At 39.1% G+C, this 23,270-nt stretch overlaps 3 protein-coding genes across 10 annotated transcripts in view; 1 reads left to right on the forward strand and 2 right to left on the reverse strand.

Moving 5' to 3' along the window:
* Positions 1-894: 894 nt before the first annotated feature.
* Positions 895-1,801, forward strand: LOC116723497 (gamma-crystallin M1). Its single transcript, XM_032568501.1, has 3 exons — positions 895-943; positions 1,053-1,304; positions 1,390-1,801. Exons 1-3 carry the CDS (start codon positions 935-937, stop codon positions 1,663-1,665), a joined length of 537 nt encoding a protein of 178 aa, XP_032424392.1. The 5' UTR covers positions 895-934; the 3' UTR covers positions 1,666-1,801.
* Positions 1,802-4,221: 2,420 nt separating this feature from the next.
* Positions 4,222-5,055, reverse strand: LOC116723499 (gamma-crystallin M3-like). Its single transcript, XM_032568504.1, has 3 exons — positions 4,997-5,055; positions 4,647-4,886; positions 4,222-4,551 (listed from the first exon to the last, which is right to left on the reverse strand). The coding sequence occupies exons 1-3, from the start codon at positions 5,009-5,011 to the stop codon at positions 4,276-4,278; spliced, it is 531 nt and encodes a 176-aa protein (XP_032424395.1). The 5' UTR covers positions 5,012-5,055; the 3' UTR covers positions 4,222-4,275.
* Positions 5,056-11,275: 6,220 nt separating this feature from the next.
* Positions 11,276-23,270, reverse strand: part of LOC116723494 (gamma-crystallin M3-like) — a 32,221-nt gene continuing 20,226 nt past the window's right edge. For 3 of the 8 annotated variants that reach the window (XM_032568494.1, XM_032568496.1, XM_032568487.1), the window contains exons 2-3: positions 19,034-19,276; positions 18,633-18,955 (exon numbers count right to left, since the gene is read on the reverse strand). In XM_032568494.1, the coding sequence (XP_032424385.1) occupies positions 18,677-18,955; positions 19,034-19,276 (522 nt within the window). In that variant the 3' untranslated portion in view covers positions 18,633-18,676. Of the gene's footprint in view, positions 11,618-11,707; positions 11,951-12,043; positions 12,115-14,494; positions 14,820-14,902; positions 15,146-15,225; positions 15,298-18,632; positions 18,956-19,033; positions 19,277-19,366; positions 19,461-23,270 lie in introns of those variants that run through there. The other 5 variants (XM_032568490.1, XM_032568497.1, XM_032568482.1 and 2 more) reach the window with 5 other exon arrangements.

Here is a 23,270-nt window from a genome sequence, read left to right on the forward strand (position 1 = left end):
GGCAGTTGACCAGTGGAAGGCAGTGAATGTTGAAAGAGACGTTTGTTTGGCAGCTTCCATGATGGAACTGCTGTGCATACCTGCTTTCAAAATGAAGAGAAATCTGAATCTGAATATTACATCCTTTGATAATCCTTGATAAACTTTACATTTTTAGAAATTCAGTTTTGCAAAGAAACAAGAAAAAACATGCTGATACTCCAGTGGGATGCTGTTCAACTCAGTTACAGTAAATATCATAAAAAGTATATACGATACTCTGACAGAAGGAAATTCTCTGGCTTTTGTTTGGATCACTTTAAGTTTTGGCATTTTAGATTTTTGCATGATTATTTCGCCAATTTTTTCTAAGCTTTTATGCATTTATTGAAAAGGACTTCTTTAAATATAAATATAGTTAGAAGAGAGAGAAGGAGTGAGTGATTTGTCCAAATTAATAACTTATGTGGGATGTCTAAATGTACAATGCAGGGGCCTGCAGAACTGGGATTTACTTTAAATCTCTTGTAGATAGAAAGTGAAACATTTAAAAACCATACTTTAGCATTATGGAGATGCAAACATATATCTGTTGATCTTGAAGGTCTTAAGTCTCTCATGGCTTTGTCTGAAATGTGATCTTATGTGAAGTTTTTCCTAACTCTGATGATCTGACCTTACTGTATATGGAGAACCTTCTCACTACGCATGGCATACACACAAAGCTTATGCTTAAAATGAACAATGCAGATGACTGCTGCCAGAAATGTATGGATGGGGAACTATTGTCACACTTTTATAGCCCCTGTTCAGCAAAAGTCATACTGCTAATTCATCAGCTTTGCACATTTGAATAACAACACATCATGGCCCCTCGGATTTTGTATAAAAAGGGCCTGAAATCATTGAGTTGACAGATCAAGTTGAAACATCCCCTGGGAACTAAGACTCCATCATGGGCAAGGTAAAAAATATCCAAAGCATGCAATTACAGATTATTAAAGCAAAAATCCATTGACTTTTTCCCCACAAACTTAATTTGTGATTTTGATCTTTCTCTTGCATTGTTTCAGATCATCTTCTACGAGGAGAGAAACTTCCAGGGTCGCTCCTATGAGTGCCTCAGTGACTGCTCTGACATTTCCTCCTACCTGGGCAGGTGCCAGTCTTGCAGGGTGGAGAGCGGCTGCTTCATGATCTATGAACGTCCCAACTACATGGGCATGCAGTTCTTCCTGAGGAGAGGAGAATACCATGACATGCAGCGCATGATGAGCATGGGTATGATGTTCGACTCCATCAGATCCTGCAGAATGATCCCCCATGTAAGCACACTGGAAAAAGCTCTAATGTGATTCATTTAGCGTTTAAAGGTGCTTACTGACAGCCTTTATTACGCTTTTATTACAGCACAGAGGATCATTCAGGATGAGGATCTACGAAAGGGAGAACTTCGGTGGTCAGATGAATGAGCTGTTGGATGACTGTGACTCCATCATGGATCGCTACCGCATGTCTGACTGCATGTCCTGCCATGTGATGGATGGTCACTGGCTGATGTACGAGCAGCCGCACTACAGAGGCAGGATGATGTACATGAGGCCTGGAGAGTACAGGAGCTTCATGAACATGGGCATGAGTGGAATGAGGTTCATGAGCATGAGGAGGATCACTGATATTTGTTAGACTTCTATTGTCACATGAGCAAATAAAAATAATGTAATTCACTGCCACACATTCAGTTTCTGTTTGTCTACTGCTTATAGACAAACAGATATACTTTTTAAATATTCTAAAATAAAATGAATTGATGAAATATGTACACATATGATGAGCCCAATAATTGTTGTCGTGCTACGATCATTTGAAACATTTCTGTTTTATCTAAATATCAGAAAGTTACAATATATTTGTTGTACTTTCTAGGTACTTTTTATGGACTTAGCAGAATTAGGTAATTTGATAGAGCTGGCAGGCTCAAACTTTCATCACAGCATACATGAGGGTCCATTAATATAATACCCAAACGGGCAAATAACATTAGCCTGGCGAAGCTGGGTCTCTGTGCATCTTCCGAGATAGAATTTGGAGGACAACAATCATTCCTGAAAAGTCCTGCCATTACCAAGCAGTTTGCCTCTGGGTGTATTGTAGGACATTTAAAAACATAATTAAAAATGAATACTTCATAAAATATCAAAATATGTGCAGAAAACTATGTGTATGTCCTGAACAATGTAAACCTGTTCCAGTGCTAATACATCAAAGGTTATTTCAATTAAAGGAGACATAGCATACAAGATCTACATTTTTAGTTTAAGTAATTTTTTGTGTACTGTGAATATCTATGTGCATCAATTTTTTATTTAGTTTTTTCCCAGTGGTGCGTAGATATCTTTATATTCTTTTTGGGTTATATTTTTCAGTCTGTTCATACTTTTCTATTCTCTACTACACTTTCTTGTCTTTAATGTCACTGCATTGCTGTGGAAATGCTAAACAAGGTCATGACTTACAGCTAATCAGCTTCGTGAATCCAACTGTTTTTTCTCTCCTTGTAGTCTAAGTTCAGTAAAGCCAAAGTTTTAAGTAGTCAAGTCAAACTGTTCAGCTCCAGTGTGTATTAAACCACACAATTCCTTATACCATCCCCTGGAACCGGAGCCTCTTCGAAATGTCTGGTTACATTTGATCTTTCTCAGGAATGTGATGGATCAGGGGGGAAAGTCTGTTTGCATGGAGCGCTTTAGTAACCTTTCGGAAAGACTAAGAAATGCTTAATGTGAGTATTTCATATCAACTAAGAAACATCAACCAACTTTCAACAATCAAACTACAACTAATTCAGGCTGAATGAGTCTTAAAAAATGCATTTGTTATTTTTAGACCATAAAAATGAGTTGCATCATGAGAAGACTTTGTCATTTAGGGCTTAAAATTAGAAAAAAAAAAATGTAATAAGTAAGATCAGGACTGATACTCGTTTAAATTATTGTTATTATTATTTTTTTAAAAACTTAAAATTTTTAAGACTTAGAACCTAAGACTTAAGAAAAGGTAGAATACTCTATAGCTTGAGATTCTGTAATTTTTGTACAAACTAAATGTATGCATTTTTCATAATGTGACACAACAAAAAAATTCAAACCATTAAAACTAATTAAACTTTAAGTAACCTAGTTTGTCTGAATACACTGAAAATAAATAATGCTTTTTTATCTGCAGTAAAATGAGTTGAACATTTAAAAAAACCTCACTAAGCTGTGATATACAGTATATATCTCTCTCTCCTCCTCTATCTATCTATCTATCTATCTATCTATCTATCTATCTATCTATCTATCTATCTATCTATCTATCTATCTATCTATCTATCTATCTATCTATCTATCTATCTATCTATCTATCTATCTATCTATCTATCTATCTATCTATCTATCTATCTATCTAATTGAAATACATTACATTCCTAGTCAAATGCATGAACAAACTTAGCAGCTGATTATGTAACAGTGACTGAATCAGCTATTAGGAGAAAAGGTGTTTGGCGTTTTTGCAGTATTTTTACAAGGACAGCATGGAAAAGTCTTGTGGCTCCCACAAAATGACATTTGTTCTATTTACTGAATTTGAACAACAAAGACTTCCAACAAAACAGAACACTCTACTATACATACTGTATAGTACAATAGCATGGGCAGGAAAGGCTCTTTTATATATTCCTACAATACATTTCCTCTGTCATTCCTTTCAGTTTTAGTATTGTCTCATGACTCATTTATAAAATATTGTGATATGAAAATTTAGATTTAAATCAAGCAAATGCTTCAATATAATTTTATATATGAATTTACTGTTGAGTATCCAATCTATTTTGCACTGATAAGAAATACTCTTGTTATTCTCACTGCATATTAATGGAACATATTTTTTCTGTACAGTTCAGTGTCTATGTTGAACTTAGTCTACTTCATGTTACATATGAGGATTAAGATCTATAAAGGAAGGTTTTGTATTAACCTTTCATCCATCAAAATTTTAACAATAAATTGCTTATAAGTCATAGAAGTAGATACATTAGCATTCAATAATTTCAATAGAAGGTAATTTACTTTATGTTTCTTCATATCAAAATAACACTATACTTCAGTATTTCTGACCAAACAAATAGAATGGTGAAATAAAAAATTGCAGTTGGATGAAAGCTTCAGATAAGTTTCAATGGAAGAAAAAAAAACTACATTTAAAGAGGACTTATATGCTTTATTTGACAGCTTGTGTTTTAACAGTGAGGGTCTAGCAGGAATCCATGATCCTCCTCATGCTCATGAATCTTGTGCCTCCATATCCCATCTCCCTGAAGCTCCTGTACTCTCCAGGTCTGAGGTACATCATCCTGCCTCTGAATTGAGGCTGCTCATACATCAGCCAGTGGCCATCCATCACATGGCAGGACATGCAGTCAGACATGCGGTAGCGGTCCATGATGGAGTCACAGTCCTCCATGCACTCATGCATCTGACCACCGAAGTCTTCCCTCTCATAAATCCTGATCCTGAACTGGCCTCTATGCTGTAAATTAAAAATAAATACAAATACATGACGGCAATCTGTTTTCAAACATCTCATCACTTCAAATGTTTTCTTGTGTATTTAGGCGTCCATACCATGGGAATCATGCGGCAAGACCTAATGCAGTCACTCATGCCCATGCGCTGATAGTCAGAGTATTCTCCCCTCCTCACAAAGTACTGGTTTCCCACGAAGTTTGTGCGGTCATAGACCATGAAGCAGCCGCTCTCCACCCTGCAGGAGTGACACCTGCTCAGGTGGGAGGACATGTCGGCACAGTCGCTGCTGGTCTCATAGGAGCGACCCTGGAAATTTCTTTCCTCGTAGAAGATGATCTGAGAAAACAAAGAAGAGTCTTTATGGCATCACAGCGCAGCGCTCTAATCCACAGTTACTTTCAGCATCTAAACAAACTAAAGATTAAATGCAGATGTGTAGAGAGCACCTTGCCCATGGTCATGGCTGCACTGGCAACTGATTTGGATCCAAAGGACTGCCACAGTTTTATCCATGTCCTCCAGCTGCTTTTATACCTAACCTTGCATCCAAAAGGATATATGACCCCTTTGTTCAAATTCCTGACAGAGCAATATGGAGCAGCAGCCCCCAGCCCCCCAGGCCGCGTCCGGTTCAGTTCAAAGAGACCTTTAATCGATTGTGATTTGCGGTGGTTGCATTTGTTAGTTGAGGCCCCATTTTGTATTGTCCTTGCTACTGAATGATAGTGTGTTTTCTACAGAAGCATCTTCATTTAAATATTTCAAATATTACATATAATGAGAAACAATGAACCAGAAATATTTATGCTTTTTCTTAAAAATGTTCCAGCTTGCTAAAAGAGGAGGCATCAGTGACTTTAGTTCACTCTAAAGACCTTAATATCACTTTTTGCTAAGAACTGATAAGAAAAATGAGCAGCTGGATTTTTTTTCCCCGATAAAAAATAATCCACATGCCAGATGTAGCTTTGCAACACCTCACTGGCAAAACAACAGATAGCAGAACTGAGAATATAAACATTTTTAGGTCTATCTATTCAGGGGGAATTAGCAGCAACAACTACAATATGTCAAGTTATTCCACATTGCTGCTGAAACTTTAAAGGAAAAACTGGGGAAAGAAATGTCTTTAAATAATGCAAATGGAGGAGTTAGCATCAGTATTCTGGATCTAGTTTCATAAAGATTTATAAGGTTTATCAGTGCATGGTGGTGTAGGCGTTCACATTGCTGCCTCCCAGCAAAAAAACTAAATCCAGTTCAGTTCTTGGATGGGTCCTCCTGTGCTGGTTGTGTATGCTCTTGCTATTTTGGAATGATTTTTTGGAAACTCTCATGGTTTTAAGCACCACTGTTTAAAATCCCTGGGTCTTTCCGAAGGGCTAACTTCTGACAGCCCAAGTTACTGTCACGGCTCAGAATGATTGACAGGCGTCTAGCCACGCCCCCTGGGGGGCTAATTTAGGTCAGCCCGCGGCCAGACCGCGGCCACAGAATTCATCCAATCAGGATGGACTTGCCTCGAGTGTGTGTGGGCGTAGACTGAGTAGGTGCGATGGTGAGCAATATTAGCATAAACGAGGTGGATTATTTAACCTTTTTGCGTCCCAGAAAAGTTGTCAGAGTGAGCTTCTCTTTAAATAAGTTGGGCCTCTTTTAAAAACATATTGTATCTTGTTTCATTTTATCAGTGTGATTGTACGGAAGCGCATTGCTATCACGCAGAACAAATATATATACAGTATATATATATAGACCTATATATATATATACTGTATATATACCTATATATATATATATATCTATATATATATATACCAGCCCACCCTTCAAATATCACCACCAGCCGCCACTGAACTTCATGTAAAATTATCACAGAAATGAGTTTTTTCTTCAGTGTATCTTTAAAGGGACAGTAATATGTGTTCCCCAGCCACATAGTATAATTTTGTAGCACAATCAAGTAATTATGTCACCTTATGTTGATATAAAAATGTGGTATACCGTTATATGAAATGGGACTTAAAAGATATTTCACTTAGCAATTGAATGCCTTGAAATAGTCTCTTTAAGAAGCTCCTACTCTTTCCTTCAGCATGTCATCACAACAACATTCCTGTATTAAGCTTTCACAAATATTCATTGGAGGACTGTACTGAGAAATAGTTCACATAATGAATTGCAGATGCGCAGTTCCACCAGGTGTTTGCTAATTGCTGCCACTGCTAGTTTGAAGGAGTTGAGTGGGTGAGGAGTTGGGAAGGGCTTCCTGTGATGTGGAAGCTCGGCTTGACAGCCAAAGTTCCTAGGAGGAGCTGTGAGTGTTTGGTTCCCCCAAACATTTTACAAACCCGAGTAACTTTTTTTTGATATGGAAAATTGAAGGATTTCTCAAACATGCATGAAAGAATCGAAGCAACACTCTGTGAATGTTTTTGATGAAGGAATAACATGATCTAAAGCTCAAAAATGTCAAATTTACATTATACTGCTACTTTAATGGACAGTCAGTTGGTGTATTCAGATAGATTGATGGGGTTGGTGTAGTCTGTCCCAGCATTCACCATCTCCACACACAAGATTTAATGAATAACATCCATGTGGCGTACAGTGAGTCTCAGCCTTTTGTGATGTGAAAAATGAGACAATGAGAAATTATTGAAGACTTGTTCCATGCATAGTGCAACATTTACCCAGCACAATTCAACTAGACACATAAATATGTTCAAATTAAATAAATAATGTGCCATAACTTGATTGGTGTATGAACCCTTAAACTGATACTATATTAATTTACACTTTGATCCAATTTCACAATTGAATCTTCTTTGATAGGAGTCATATTTGCCAGCTCTATTCTATTTTCCATATTTTTGAGATCATGGGAACTTCTCTTGCCGACAGCCATCTGCAGGTGTTCCAAAAGATTTTCAGTCAAGTTTAAGATCTGGACTCTGGCTAAGCTACACCAGAACTTTAATTTCTCACTGATGAAGTCCTTCAAAATGGATTTGTATGTACGCTTGGACTAGTGTTGTAGACCGGTCTTGTTCTCGAGACCACTTTTCGATGGTCTCGATCTCTTCTCGGACTTGACCACATTTGGTCTCGGACGCTAAAGACTCGGGATTTTATTTCAACACCATGTTGTGGAAATTTTTCTTTAACAAAGAAAGTGAGGGAAAATTGCTTCAAAACCCAAAGAAGCAGAGAAAGAATATATTCTTAATCAGTATTTATTCAAAGGCTTTATAGTGTTCGAAGTCTCTGCTCACTAATTGCAGTCAGGAGGAAGAGCCTCAAGCAGAACACAGCTTACAGTTTTATGGGGAGAGTTTCATTCCATTCACAGTTTGATAATCTACCTGGTTACAGAACATATAGTGTTGGATTTACTTCATTGTAACGTCAAGGCCAATGACTTCATTGTAATGCTAAGGCCAGAGAACCTGCTTCAGAACCTCATGAGCTCATGCATCACACAAGAATCACAACATTGTTACGCATTGATTCAGCTAATAATCATAGTAACCTTAAGATTTTCCACTACAACCACAACTGTGAAAATATCATTAAATTGTCAGCATATTGTCCGGTTCATTTGTCAACATTCTTGTTTTCACTGGATGCAAAACATACCGATTAAAAGCTAAGCAATAACGCGACTTACTAATTACATGTTTCTGGTACCGCTGCCATTCATCTCCTCCCCCTTTAGTGCGCGCGCGGCAATCTGAGCCAGTGCGCAGTTTGTGTCGGAGCGGGAGAAGATGCCTTTCTAATCATTGGTAATAAATTTACCTACATAAATCATAAGAAAGCATATGACGACATGTGAATTCAGCAGCGCTTCGCTTTCAGAGACGGTGGGAAGTACGTCCACCTTTTGGCGTCACTTTGAGGAAGCTCAAACAAAGGTAAGCTATGTGGAAGTGATGTTAGCAAAGCTAGCTGTGCAGTGACAAAAATGTTGCGTTATAATAAAGCTATCACTTACTGCGCTTATTCTACGGAGGTGTTGACTGGCGTGTTGCACATGTGCGACAACGCTGTGACCAAAGTTTTCAATATAGTGATGTGACATTCACTGACGAGCCGATGGCTCTTTACTATGAACGATAGGACTGGAGTCTCACTGAGGACCGTTCTTTGTTTTTTTTAATGCTTTGCAGAGGTGGGGACTCGAGTCACATGACTTGGACTGGAGTCAGACTCGAGTCGTTAAAATCACGACTTGAGACTTGACTTGAAAAAATGCTCAAAGACTCGGACTTGACTTTGACTTTCATGCCATTGACTTGGGACTTGACTCGACTTGAAGCTGTTTACTTGAAAAGACTTGATATTTTTTACTCAAAGTCTTAAAATTTAAAACACATTATTTATAAAGTGGCGTCATTAATTAATTTCACTCATTCCGTATCAATATGCGCAGACCGTCACTATGGTTTTCCTCTCTCCTTATGTATGTATGTGTACGTAGCTGCAGCACAACCAATCAAATTAACAGGATTTGGACGTTTAAAAAACCGCGGCAAAGCTACAGAGCTCAGGGAACGAAATACGAAATAACCGCTCGAATATGCTTCCGCGAGTAATTTCTTTTGGCTATGTAGGTTATGAACTTTCGACTAAAAAACGAACTGCAACTTGTAAAACATGCAAGAAGAGAATATCGGATGGAGATGCCACGACGTCCAACTTTGTCCGGCATTTGAAGCTTCACAAAGATCGGTAGGTGGCATTTTTCTTTTGCTGTTAGATAGCTGACTTTAGCTAACTTCGTGTTAGCATGTGTACTCCGGGTTAAATTGGTGATGATTTACCATAAATCCGGTCCTTCAAATGCCTCCACAAATAATGTGCACCGTGTTAGCTCAGGAAGCCGGTGGATAGTGAGCGGGGCTCCGGAACAGAAAGCAGATTCTGGACCTGAACACAGGGAACAGAGTCTCTCTGTCCCATCATGATGATGAGCCGGGTCTAGTATCATCTAAGGATGGTTGGTGTATTTGAAGACATCTACGTTGGGAAATTATATTGACAATATATTGTTTACTGCAGTCAGTGCATTAAGTCAACTGTTTTTGACTTAATGCACTGACCGGCGTGACTGTCACATGTCGCACAGAACCCATTTCCAAGTAGTATAGCTTTGCTGGGAAAAAAAAAAAAAAGACCAAATACAGTGACTGTCCCAAATAAATTTTGTGTTTAGAATATCTGTCCCATATTTACGGAGGACTGAAACTAACATACTTAGAAATAAAAGCAGAAAAATAAATGCACCAGACCTTCCTGAGTTTACTTGTGATAACTTCATTTATACTTATTTCATTTTTTGAAAACTATGATTGTTGTAGTGTTGATGTTTATTTATGAATAGAAGGAGTAAACTGAAGTCAAATGTAATTCATGAATGGCTGTAATTTATTTTCTGACATCTGTTTACTTCTGACAGATTTGAAGAATACCAGATGAATAAGAGGATCACAAATGAACCTCAAATACATATTTTAAAAAGAACAAATGGTCTATTATTTGAATTTTATGTATAATTGCAAATTATAAAAAAAATAAAAACGACTCGAAATGACTTGAAATTCAAGGTTCCTGACTTGAGACTTGACTCGACTTTTGCCTGTCTTTACTTGAGACTTGACTCGGACTTGAGGACAGAGACTTGAGACTTACTTGAGACTTGCAACACAGCGACTTGGTCACACCTCTGATGCTTTGCGGACACTGCAGTAGCTGTTATTATTTTTATTTTAAATATATGTTTTTTTTTAAATCATCAAATAAATAAAATACAAGAATGCAAGATAACACAGCGCATGCTCATTGCTCTTTGATTATTTTCGTCACCTGTCTCTGCTTCCTGGCTTCATGCAGCGGGAGAGAGCGAGAAGAGTCACGGCGCGCTCCTGTAGCCTGACTATTTCTTGGTTGTTGCTGGACAGTATTCAGAGTTGACTGTTTACCGTTAGTGCATTGTCATGATTGCTATGTTTAATGGTGCAGACAGTGGTGGTTTCTGACATAGGCAATATGAGCAACCACCCAGGGCGTTATCTTGTTAGGGGCGATGTGAGAACTCTGCAGATTGTGACCCAGAGATGGAAGTAAAGCAGAACAAAGAAGAGTTTGAATTGATAACTATAATTTATTTAAGCTCTAAGAATTTCATATCTAGGTGTTTTTAGATTATTTAATTATTATTAATAATAATAATAATAATGATAAATAATTATAATTTATTTAAGCTCTAAGCATTTCATATCTCAGTGGTTTTAGGAGAATGTGGATCTTTCAGATCAATTTGAGAAGCAGTTTTATCATATTTCAAATTTTTTTGTATCGTGTAGCACGGGGCGCTGGTCTTGGTCTCTGACCCTAAAAGTCTTAGTCTTGTCTTGTTCTCGATACACTCTGGTCTTGGTTTTGACTTGGTCTCGGGTTATGTGGTACACTGGCTTGGACTCACTATGATGCTTCATCGTCAGCCTTCTAGCACACTTGAAGGATTTCGGTGGAAACTGACTGATATTAGCACCTGTTCACAATTTCCTCCGCCGTGTGTGACTTGCATGAAACATATTGTTTCTACAGTGGTTATCTAAACCATGTGAACATTAATAGTCCCACCACCATGTTTAATAATTATATAAAATAAATAATCTCACAAACTCCTACACTTTGTGAGATTCTTTCATTCACTTGGCTGACAAAGCCACAGTTTTGTTTTTGTTTCGTCTTTATTTGATATAATTTTTTCAAAATAAACATTTCTAGCACATGTCCATGATCCTCCTCATGCTCATGAACCTCATTCCACTCATTCCCATCTCCCTGAAGCTCCTGTACTCTCCAGGCCTCATGTACATCATCCTGCCTCTGTAGTGGGGGTGCTCATACATCAGCCAATGGCCATCCATCACATGGCAGGACATGCAGTCAGACATACGGTAGCGATCCATGATGGAGTCACAGTCATCCATCAGCTCATACATCTGACCACCAAAGTTCTCCCTCTCGTAGATCCTCATCCTGTAGGATCCCCTGTGCTGTTTGGAGACATTATGACATAATGGATGCAGCGTTTTATGATTGGACAAGCCTCATCATCATTATCAAAACATTCTCTTATAACCCACCATGGGGATCATACGGCAAGACCTGATTCCACCACTCCAGCCCATCATACTCATGTAGTCAGCGTACTCGCCCCTCCTCATGAAGTACTGGTTTCCCATGTAGTTGGGGCGGTCATAGACCATGAAGCAGCCGCTCTCCACCCTGCAAGAGTGACACCTGCTCAGGTAGGAGGACATGTCAGCACAGTCGCTCATGCACTCATAGGAGCGACCCTGGAAGTTTCTGTCCTCATAGAAGATGATCTGTGAAAAAGAGGCGTAATTGTTATAAGCTGAATAAACCCACTTTAAACCATCTATGACTTAATAAATACTTAAGGGTATTGTGAAGCTTACTTTGCCCATGCTCATGTCAGTGGTGGACATACTTCTAAGTGAGATGCTGATGTTGGTTCTGCTAGCGCTGCACTACCGTTCTGTTCGGTTTAACCCTCGTTTTTATACCTGACCATACCCTACAGAGTCAGTGGGGCCCCATTGTTTAAATCCCTGACCCAGCAGCATGGTATAGAGCCATTTACTGGACTGTGGTCCTGTACTGTAATCACATGACTGGTCCCTCGAAGACTTCAAATATAAATCCTTTGTCAAGCTAAAACAAAGCCCCTTTTTGAAATCCTAAGTTTGGCCTCCCAATTGGACTGAAGGCTGTTCAGAGAAAATATGTAAAAGTCCTATGATTCCAAAATCAACAGTCAGTTATTTCACTGTTGAGGATTTCACCATGGTCAGAAAGAATCTTATAAAAACACAACAGAGATTTCCTCAAGAGCAATGAGGACTGATTTCATATGATCAATGAGACATTTTTTAGAATTTGGTTAAAATCAAACTACCAAAAAAACACAACAAACATATCTTGAAACCAGAAGTTTTCATACACATCTTTTTTCCTCACTGACAGATGTTAAATCAGGCCAAACCTCTTATGTTAGGTCAGTTTGAATTACTAAAATTATTTAGTTATTTCTAATGCCACACTGTTGAAAGTAAGACTTTGTCAAATAATTAATTATTAATGTCCTCAAAGTCAAGAGTTTACATACATTTCAGATCTGCCCACAAAGCAGAGGTCCCACATGATGGTCCTCAGGGCCCACTGTCCTGATTGTATTATATGTTTCCCTACTGCTGCACACTTGGCTTGAATAAAGATTAAGAGGCTACTGGAACAAGTAGAGGCATGCAAAGAAGGTAATAAAATCATTTGAATCAGCTGTGCTAGAATGGGGAAACATAAACATGCAGGGCCTCAGGACCAGGTATGGAATCACTGATCTGTAGGATTGAGATAAGGGCTTTGTGATTGTCACGCCAAAACATTGACTGCGTTGACTCATTCAAAAGTGGATCTTTATGGTAGTTTTTCCAAGCAAAACACTCAACAACAATGCAACATGCATTAAATTCAGTATCGAACAGGTAAAAGTGAACATTGACTAACTACATTCATTAGCCAAAATGTGGCTAGAATTTGGCATCACAATTCACTTATCCGTACATCTATTGTTTTCCTCTTATCCAAGACCAGGCTATGGCCATTATGGGACACGGAGGGAAATCCAGACATCCCTCTCTTCAGCATCAGTCTTCAGTTCATTCTCTGGATTCCATGGTGTCCCCAATCTAGAAGTGAAATGCAGTCCCTCCAGTTTCTTCTGGGTCTGCCCAATTGTGTCCTTAACTCAGTTGTTGCTGTGCAGAGGCTCATCAAGTCTATTCTGAGCTCTAAGGTAACTTATAAACATTACTTCTAGTCTCAGGTTATTCTTCACTATAAGAGACAAGAGCACTGCCAAGAATATTGTACACAATGCCCTAAAATTGTCAAAGTGTCTTCATGTTCATACCATCACTTGCGAACATGCCACAGAGAAACTTAAACTCCTAAGGTTGAGTCAGAAACTTGGGCCTCATTATGAGGAAGCAATCCAGTTTAAGGCTCATGGTCTTAGCCTTAGAGAAGAAGCCTCACATCTTCTTTGCTTCACACTTGACTGTAAGCTGCTCTAAGTCATGGTGAAAGTTGTGAATAGAATATGGTTTTCCTTCCGTGGTTTTAGCTTAACACTCAGGAAGAGCATGGAAAATGTCACGGTTGGAAGGCAGGGCAGTTGGGGGGGGTTGTAACGTCAGACTGTCAGATTCGAAAACCACACACAAAAAAACTGCTTAAAAGTGCACATGGGTTCAGTGAAACCCGCTGGGCTGCGAACAGAGTAAAAAACTTGTGGGGTCTAAATGACCCTGTCTCTTAAGACCGGGGGAAGGTTAAGAGACAATCAGGCATAAATGCCTTCCTCTTTAGTTTGACAGCCTCCTATAGTTACCATCTGGACTGACACAGAGGACCTTGCAATCAACTCCTGAAAGCAACATTTGCAACGACAGCCACAAACTCTACTGTATATGAGGATAAACCTACAACTGAACCACCTCTAAGCAATTCAATAAAACCCTTAATCCTGCTTTTACTCTAAATATAATTTATTTCACTTCACCAAAAAAGCAACAAAGTGCTCACTCATTATTAAAGTGTCTTCTCCCCTTTGGTTTTGTGCCTTTTTTTGTTTGAACTTTTTATATTGGACATTTTAGAAAAATCCCAGTACATATTTTTTCTTATTTTAAAGCCTTTAACATTTTTACATTCTTGGAAATAAGTCTTTAACTGACAATTTTTATTACATTTCAATATAAATCCAGGCCATGCATGATGCTTCATATGTTTATGTATATCTTTGACCAGGTGTCATAGCCTTAGAAATAGTAAACCATCATGAAAGATCTCAGTTCAAAATACTTTTATTCACCAGCATTAAACATGACATATTTAATACCAGGAATCCATGATCCTTCTCATGCTCATGAACCTCATGCCTCCATATCCCATCTCCCTGAAGCTCCTGTACTCTCCAGGCCTCATGTACATCATCCTGCCTCTGTAGTGGGGGTGCTCGTACATCAGCCAGTGGCCATCCATCACATGGCAGGACATGCAGTCAGACATATGATAACGATCCATGAAGGAGTCACAGTCATCCATACACTCATGCATATGGCCACCAAAGTTCTCTCTCTCATAGATCCTCATTCTATAGGATCCCCTGTACTGTAAAAGAAACATAAAACAAATGTAAAGGTAATGAATACGCTGCTGTTAGTTCAGATTAGCAGAAAGATTCACCAACCCACCATGGGGATCATACGACAAGACCTGATGCTGTCTCTCCAGCCCATCATGCTCATGTAGTCACCGTATTCTCCCCTCCTGAAGAAGTACTGGTTTCCCATGTAGTTGGGGCGGTCATAGACCATGAAGCAGCCGCTCTCCACCCTGCAGGAGTGACACCTGCTCATGTAGGAGTGCATGTCGGCACAGTCGCTCATGCACTCATAGTGGCGACCCATAAAATTCCTATCCTCATAGAAGATGATCTGGAAAAGAGAAAACCATCTTTTGAGATCAGTTGCTATGTGACAAAATAAGTATTTTTCAATCCCTAAAGATTGCCTACCTTGCCCCTCATGTTCATGTCAGTTTTGCTTGTCTCAGTGGTGCTCATGTTGGCTGCAGATGAGTGGTTGCTCTTGCTCCTGTTCTGCCTTCATACCTGGTTTAACCCATTCCTTTTATACCTGAGTGAATGTAAAGAACAACTGACCTTCCCTTCACAGAACTACTAACTAAGCAAGTTACTATAGAGCTTCACAGAATGCAGAGGTTACGTTCTGTTTTTTTTCTTTGTCTTCAGTCTTTAGAAAGGTCTTTCAGATTTATTAGCAGCATTTTTAACAGTGCTTGTTACAATAGACTGAGCCATGTGAATGTTAAGAATTATCTGGTTTTTGTTTCAGTAGGTAACTCCTCATTGGTGTGGACAGACGTCACATCTGGCGTACCACAATGTTCAACCCCTTCCATGCACAAGGTCCCACCAGTTGGAAAAAGTTATATGATTAGCCACACTAACTTCACAGATGATACACACTTCTACATTACAGTGTCACTGGGTGACTCTGAACCTATCGAAGCACTGAACAGAAGCCTAGAACAAATCTATGTGTGTGTGTGCTGTAAAGTTCTCCAACTGAATAGAAACAAAACTGAGGTTATCTTTTGACCTAAAGTGGAAAGATCAAGAATCAACATAGTCATTACAGCTAGAAACTAGAGATCAGGCCTGAAATCTGGGTGTAGTAACAGACTCAAACCTGAACCTTCAGAGATACATAAAAGTTAATTAAAAAGTAATTCTTCCATCACTTGAAAGGACTTCAATTCCAAAATTAAAGAACTTACATCCCAGCAATCTAGAGAAACTCATCCCATATGTTTATCTGTAGTCGCATTTATTACTGCAACAATGTCTTCACAGATCTAAAATGTCAGACACCTGCAACTGATTTCAAACCCTACTGCTTGTATTTTCACTAATAAAAGAAAAATAGTGCACATCACCCCCATTCTAAAGTCCTTACACTGGCTTTCTGTAGTTCTGAGAATATGCTTTAAAATACTTTCCTAGTTTTTAAATCACTGAATGTCTGAGAACTAAAAAATATATTAAAGACCTGTTGTGTAGGCCTTCCAGACCCACTAAGGCAGGGGTCTCAAACTCAATTTACCCGGGGGCCTCTGGAGGTAGAGTCTGGGTGAGGGTGGGCCGAATCGGGTTTTCCACAAGGAAAGCTCTTACAAAAACATTCCAATGTTATCAAATGTCTTTATTTTCATTTTTTAACACAAAATAAGATGAAAAAATAAATAAACAATTCATAAGAAAAAAGACTAATCAGTAATAAATGCATAAAAAAATAATAATAACACAGCAGATATAGAAGAGTAGAGAAATGTAATTATTATAATTCAGATTCAAATGGCCGTATTAACAGTTCTTTAACCTTTAACTTTCTGAATATGAATGGAACATTGAACATAAACTGTTATGAACATGGCTTCTTCTGCCTACTTCTTACTGCTAGAGGTCTGGCAGCTCTTCCTCTCGCATAGCCGAGCCACATTTGGCTTAAGGGAGGAGGCAGTTGAGACCCTAAGTAGGGCTTGAAGATGCTCGTCAGTAAGTCTGGACCTGTACTTGGACTTATTGAAGTTCAAGGTAGAGAAGAGCTTTTTGCACAAGTATGTGCTCCCAAAAAGACACATGGTCCACTTGAACATTCGGGAAAGCTCAGGGAAGCTGGGTGGCAATTCTCTCAAAAATTGCCCAAGCTTGTCTGCTTTTCCACTCACCTCCCTGAACTTGGCTTTGAGTTCAGAGTTGCACTGCAGGTCAATGAGCTCCATTTGAAGCACAGGAGGGGCATCTTGCACATCAAAGGTAAAGGGGTCCACAAAAATTTGAAATGTGGCTCTGTGCGTCTTGAAGTCTGCAAATCTGTGATCAAATTCCTCCTGTAGCTTCAAAATGACATCCACATACTTCTCACCACTGAATGGTGTGCCTGCATCCAGGAGTGCCTTGCATGCTGGGAAATGGCAAAGATTTGTCTGAGAAAGCTGGGCTTTCCATAACATAAGTTTCGCAGAGAATGCTCTCACATTGTCATAGGCAGCACTGACAAGTTGCCCCAGGCCTTGTAACTTTTTATTCAGTAGATTAAGCTCATGTGTAATATCAACAAGAAAAGCTAAGTCCATGAGCCATTTGGGATCACTTAGCTCGGGAACAGCAACCCCATCTTTCTCCATGAAGGCTTTCACTTCCACTCTCAACTCAAAAAATCTCTTCAATATGTTTCCTCTGCTGAGCCAACGTACCTCGGTGAAGTAGAGCACATCCCCATATTCTGACTCCATTTCCTCTAAAAAAGCACGAAACCTTCTGTGCTTTAAGTTCCTGGATCTGATTGGTTGATGCATTTCACAACGACAGACATCACATTGTTAAACTTCAGGCATTTGCTGCAAAGGGCCTGCTGATGGATAATGCTGTGCAGAGCAATGGCCTCCTCCATACTCTCCTCTTCCAGTTTTTTTTTAACAAGTGCCACCAGTCCATTTTTCCTCCCTGTCATTGATGGCGCGCCATCGGTTGTTATTCCAACAAACCTCTTCCACGGCAAACCGGCATTCTCAATGGCATCACACAGCAGGTGAAATATCTCTTGAGCGGTGGTCTGGCCATGCATTGGAATTACTGTGAGCAACTCCTCTGTGATTATTGATCTGGGCAATTAGAGCCAGGTGGTTCTGCTTTTTTGAGCAGTAAGAGCAGAAGTCATTTTATCTGTGAAACATGTTTTTTGGTAGCTCGGGAGAGAAGTGCATAGTAAAAAGTGACGAACACCAACAGCTTTGTTTCCCTCTGTATCAGTTTGTTTGGGCACAGTCTGCACATGCTGGCTTTGTGCTTGCCCTTCTACAATCTTTGCTTGCCCTTCTACAAGTGATCTTGTTGATTACACTGTCCTGTGTAAGAAGACTTGTGTTAACAGCTTTGAAAGATTATCAGTGAAAAGTCATTTCTCAGCTTGAGTAAAAGCGACTCTGTCCTGCCTGAAAAGACTCTCAGAAAATATTGTGGTTATCAATGAAGGTCACTGAGCTGGCAAAGCATGCTTTAATTAGCCATTAACTGGAAATGGTAACAGAATGTTCACCCCTTCTTAAGTATTTGTGTTTCCTTTGTGTTTGGTGATTTATAAATTCAGCACAGGGCTTGTTAGATAATTTCCCAAGAATACATTCCTATTTAAAGGCTCAATATGTATTTTTACATTTTAATACCTTCTTCTCAAACTTACCACTTTTACTACATGTCTGTATGAATCTAGGTTTAAATGCATACTATACACATACAGTGTCATACATACATTTCAGTAATGTTTATGGTTTTTGTGTATATTTTTGACCAGCTGTTTGTTATAGCTTTTCACTTGATAAAAAATCACAACAAAAATCTTAATAGTTCAAAATTTTATTGAACGGCATTGAACTTGACATATTTAATACCAGGAATCCATGATCCTCCTCATGCTCATGAACCTCATGCCTCCATATCCCATCTCCCTGAAGTTCCTGTACTCTCCAGGCCTCATGTACATCATCCTGCCTCTGTAGTGGGGGTGCTCGTACATCAGCCAATGGCCATCCATCACATGGCAGGACATGCAGTCAGACATACGGTAGCGATCCATGATGGAGTCACAGTCATCCATCATCTCATACATCTGACCACCAAAGTTCTCCCTCTCATAGATCCTCATCCTGTAGGATCCCCTGTACTGTTAAAAATAAGGTAAATGCTCTTGTTAGTTTCACAGTTCAAATCAGTAATAAATTGTTAAGATTCACCAACCCACCATGGGGATCATACGACAAGATCTGATCCAGTCCCTCCAGCCCATCATGCTCATGTAGTCACCGTACTCTCCCCTCCTGAAGAAGTACTGGTTTCCCATGTAGTTGGGGCGGTCATAGACCATGAAGCAGCCGCTCTCCACCCTGCAGGAGTGACACCTGCTCATGTAGGAGGACATGTCAGCACAGTCGCTCATGCACTCATAGTGGCGACCCATAAAGTTCCTATCCTCATAGAAGATGATCTGGAAAAGAGAAAATCATCTTTTAAAAATATACACATCAGTTAAGTGGCAAAATATATATATATTTTTCATCACCTTAACATTGCCTACCTTGCCCCTCATATTCATGTCGGTGTTACTCATCTCAGTGGTGCTCATATTGGCTGCAGAAAAGTGGTTGCTCTTGCTGCTGTTCTGTCTTCCTACCTGGTTTAACCCTTTCCTTTTATACCTGCGCAAATGTAAAGAAAACACTGACCCTCCCTTCACAGAACTACTAACTAAGCAAGTTACTATAGAGCTGCACAGAATGCAGAGGTTATGTTCTGGTTTTTTGTCTCTAGTCTTTAGAAAGGTGTTTCTGTTATTACAAGCAGCATTTTGAACAGTGCTTGTGACAATAGACTGAGCCATGTGTTGACGTGTATGACTTGTGTGAAACATGGTTTCCATAGTGGCTACCAATAACCTAATTTTTCTTTGACTTTTAAATTTTTTTGTGTATTAAAACAAGAAAATGTATTTGTACTTGTTATGATTCTGGCCTGTCTGCCTTCTCTGTTTCCCTCCTCAGCTCTTACTGCTGCAGTCAAGCTCATCTGGTCCATCTGCACACCAACAGTTATATTCAGCCTCAGATAGGTAGACAGTGTCAGATTTTTTGAAATCCATTTGGTGTGAGTAGATATCCAGTGTTACCTCTAGTGCCTGACCACGATCTTGACCACGTTTTGCCTCTTGGATCCCCCTGCTTTGCCTAGCCCACTTTGGACACTCTACTAGTTCCTGTTTCCCGGTCACGACTCTGTTTCGGCCTCTTGCCTTCTGCCTTACCCTTCGATTTGTCTGCTAAGATTGCTTTCACGTGCCTGACCTGTTTCTGTGCCCGGACCGTAAATTCCAGCCTGACCCCCAGATAAGTTCATCTGCCTCTCTGGTTCTGACCTTGCCTTAGCCAATCGACATCCGAGCTAAGTTTTTTTTTTTTCTCCTGCAATCATACCCCTGGAGGCGACTTGTTGCCACAGCTTCCCTGAAAAACCAAGGACAGACCTCAGCTTCCTGCACTTTTCTGAGAAGAGGTTCCTGGTCCAGTTGCTGGTCGTCCCATAACCCCATTCTCAATAAACCCATTTATTGCTTCCATTTGTGTGCTGGCTGAAATTTCGGGTCTTTTGTTGCAAACATTACAGTACTGCTAAGACACTGAAAATTAAACTATGTGATGCATGTTATTTTTGCTGTAAAAAAAAAAGATTTATATTTTCAATTTAGGTTCCAATTACATGTTCTTTATTCAAGGATGAAATGTAATGCAGAGCAAATATCAGCTCTGAAATAGAAAAGGCTGTTTTGACAAGTTATTCAAAGCAACGTTTGTGAAAATGTGGTTGCAAATCTTATTTACTTTATGTTTAACTTTGATCATACTCTTTAACCCTTGTGTATGATGGTGGGGGTGTATTAGACCCCGCTTGGAATAACACGGCCTGCTGGCATGCTGTTATGCGTTATGGTGGTCTTGTTATGTCAGTCTTGCTGAGACATGCAGCCCAGCTGAGGACTCTAAAACTCACTAGCGGGATGTAATCAATCTTGGAGGAGTCGCTAGTTTCGGTTCAGTGGAAAGGCCACAGTAATTTAGATAATTGGGAACTGAGATGTATCGTTACGACTTCATGGGAGATTGAAAATTGATATCTACCCGACCTAAGACATTCTGTATCTAAATTGGCTTTCCCGTGTTGCCTTGGAAGGGCTACATATTTCCAATCTCCTTGAAGATATGTAAACATAACGCTCCTTTCAACCTCACCTACTATTCCTATCGGCCACGTGGAGCTGGGCGCTCTCAAGGACATATTCCTTGATACCATCATATCAGACTCATGCTGGGACACTGAGCTACATGGCTGTCTAATGTTTCCTAATGTGTCCTTCCCTCTTGTTTATTTTTTGTTACTTATTAGAATCTGTGGAGTACTCACTTTTAACCCATAAAAGGAATTGGAACAAACTTGGAATCCAGAGACTCTAGTTTATTAGTCACTCTTTAGCTTATTTTTTAGAAACTGTAGAGTATTCACTATTTAGACCAATATTATACTTCTTACATAAATTTTTAGATTATGCAGAGATTCCAATTATTGCAACCCAGAAAAGGAATTAGAATGAACTTAGAATCCAGAAAAATTCTTCCAGAAGAGGAACACTTAGAAACTGTGAAGTACTCATTACTTTTGCAAATTTAGAGCATACTTAGAAAGTCCAGAGAATACTTACTTATACTTATCTAGCAACCCAGACGTCCAGAGGATACTTACTTACACTTATTTGGTAACCCAAAACAGGGATTAGAACAAATTTAGAATCCAGAAAATCTATCTTAGCAACTGCTTTTTAGACTCCTATTCTTCCAATCCAGAAAAGGAATTAGACCAGAGGATACTTACCTATATTTATCTAGCAACCCTGACGGGCTCCGTACGTCATAGCCAAGTAGGTACCATAATGTGACGTAAACATACTGATAACTGATTCACTGATTAACTGTGTGCGTTGTCAAATGTAGGAGCAAAGAGAGAAGAAAAACAAATAATGCCATATTCTAAACTTGCTACAAGATGGAAGTGATGAAGTTCTCTGAAGCTACAAGTAAGCGGTGAACAATGAAATGCGGGCTTTTCTGTGCATTGGACTTTAATATTCAGTGGCAGCTTGATGGTGCAGTGAGGAATGAGTTGTGTTTGTCGACGTAGTGGAGAGAATGAAAAGCCTTGGATAGCCGTTGGTGCAATGTGACTCAAATGCATGCTAACATTGCTGCTGTCCAGACAGCACCGCCACATTCAGGTAAGCAGTGTGTTCATATATTGGTCCAGTTTTTAGTATATTTTATGGTTGCCCACATACAGTCATGGATGACATTTGAAACATGAAGTCTGTTTTATTTTTATTGCTCAAACACATGCATATTTTCTGAAGATATCCTATTTAGATGCATATTCCTTTGGATTGGATAGCACTGTTTATAATTACTCCACAGAATTGTTATGCTCCTACTTTGTCTTTATTGTACAATTTAGTTTTTAGATGTTTAATTTTTTTTGTTCATCTACAAGGAGAGGTGACTTGAGTGACAAGACAAACCGGCAAGTTGTGACTGTCTATGAGGGGCTTTTAAGCCTGGGGAGGTTGAGCACTAGACAAGAGACCTGAGCAGATGAGCTAATTGATTACAGGTGTGAGTAGTTAGAGTAGGAGCCAGGCTGAGGAGGGGGGAGAGAAAGTGTCACAGGGGTACAGGAAATAAGAATACTAAAGAATAATTTCGACTAAAGAAACATGATAGCCTAGAACAGAAAATACCTGACACTAAAAAATGATTCTCATCTTTACCTAGGGTAAAGAATCTTTACCTAGGGTAGATTCTTTACCCTAGGTAGAGGGTAAAGAATCTCTACCTTATCTAGGTAAGATTTACCTTACCTAGATAAGGTAAATCTCTTTACCTTATCTAGGTAAAGAGATTTCTTATCTCTTTACCTAGATAAGAAATCTAGGTAAAGATTTCTTATCTTTACCTAGATAAGAAATCTAGGTAAAGATTTCTTATCTTTACCTAGGGTAAAGATAAGAAATTAACATTTTAATGGTAGTTTCTCACTACGGGGGTCTACTATTTTCATTCATTCCTCTTTCATAGTGCCACATCTTTGAATGACAAAAAATGTTTGTGTACATATAAAGTAATATGTTTTAAATAATTCATTCTGTATATATAACTTACACATTGGTATGTCTGTTATTGATCTACATATGTGCTATAACATCTGATTACTATTTACAAGGAACAGAAGTGGGGACACATGACTGACATGATGGTGAACGAAGAATTGAGGCAAACAAAATAAGAAAAATAAATGCTGTTGTAGTTTCAATTAGCAAAGTATCTTTTTTATACCTACTATACACATTATTGTACATATGCTGTACAATAAGTTTGTTGCATGGT

Source organism: Xiphophorus hellerii, chromosome 7, assembly GCF_003331165.1.
Source record: "Xiphophorus hellerii strain 12219 chromosome 7, Xiphophorus_hellerii-4.1, whole genome shotgun sequence".
NCBI classification, from domain to species: Eukaryota; Metazoa; Chordata; class Actinopteri; order Cyprinodontiformes; family Poeciliidae; genus Xiphophorus; species Xiphophorus hellerii.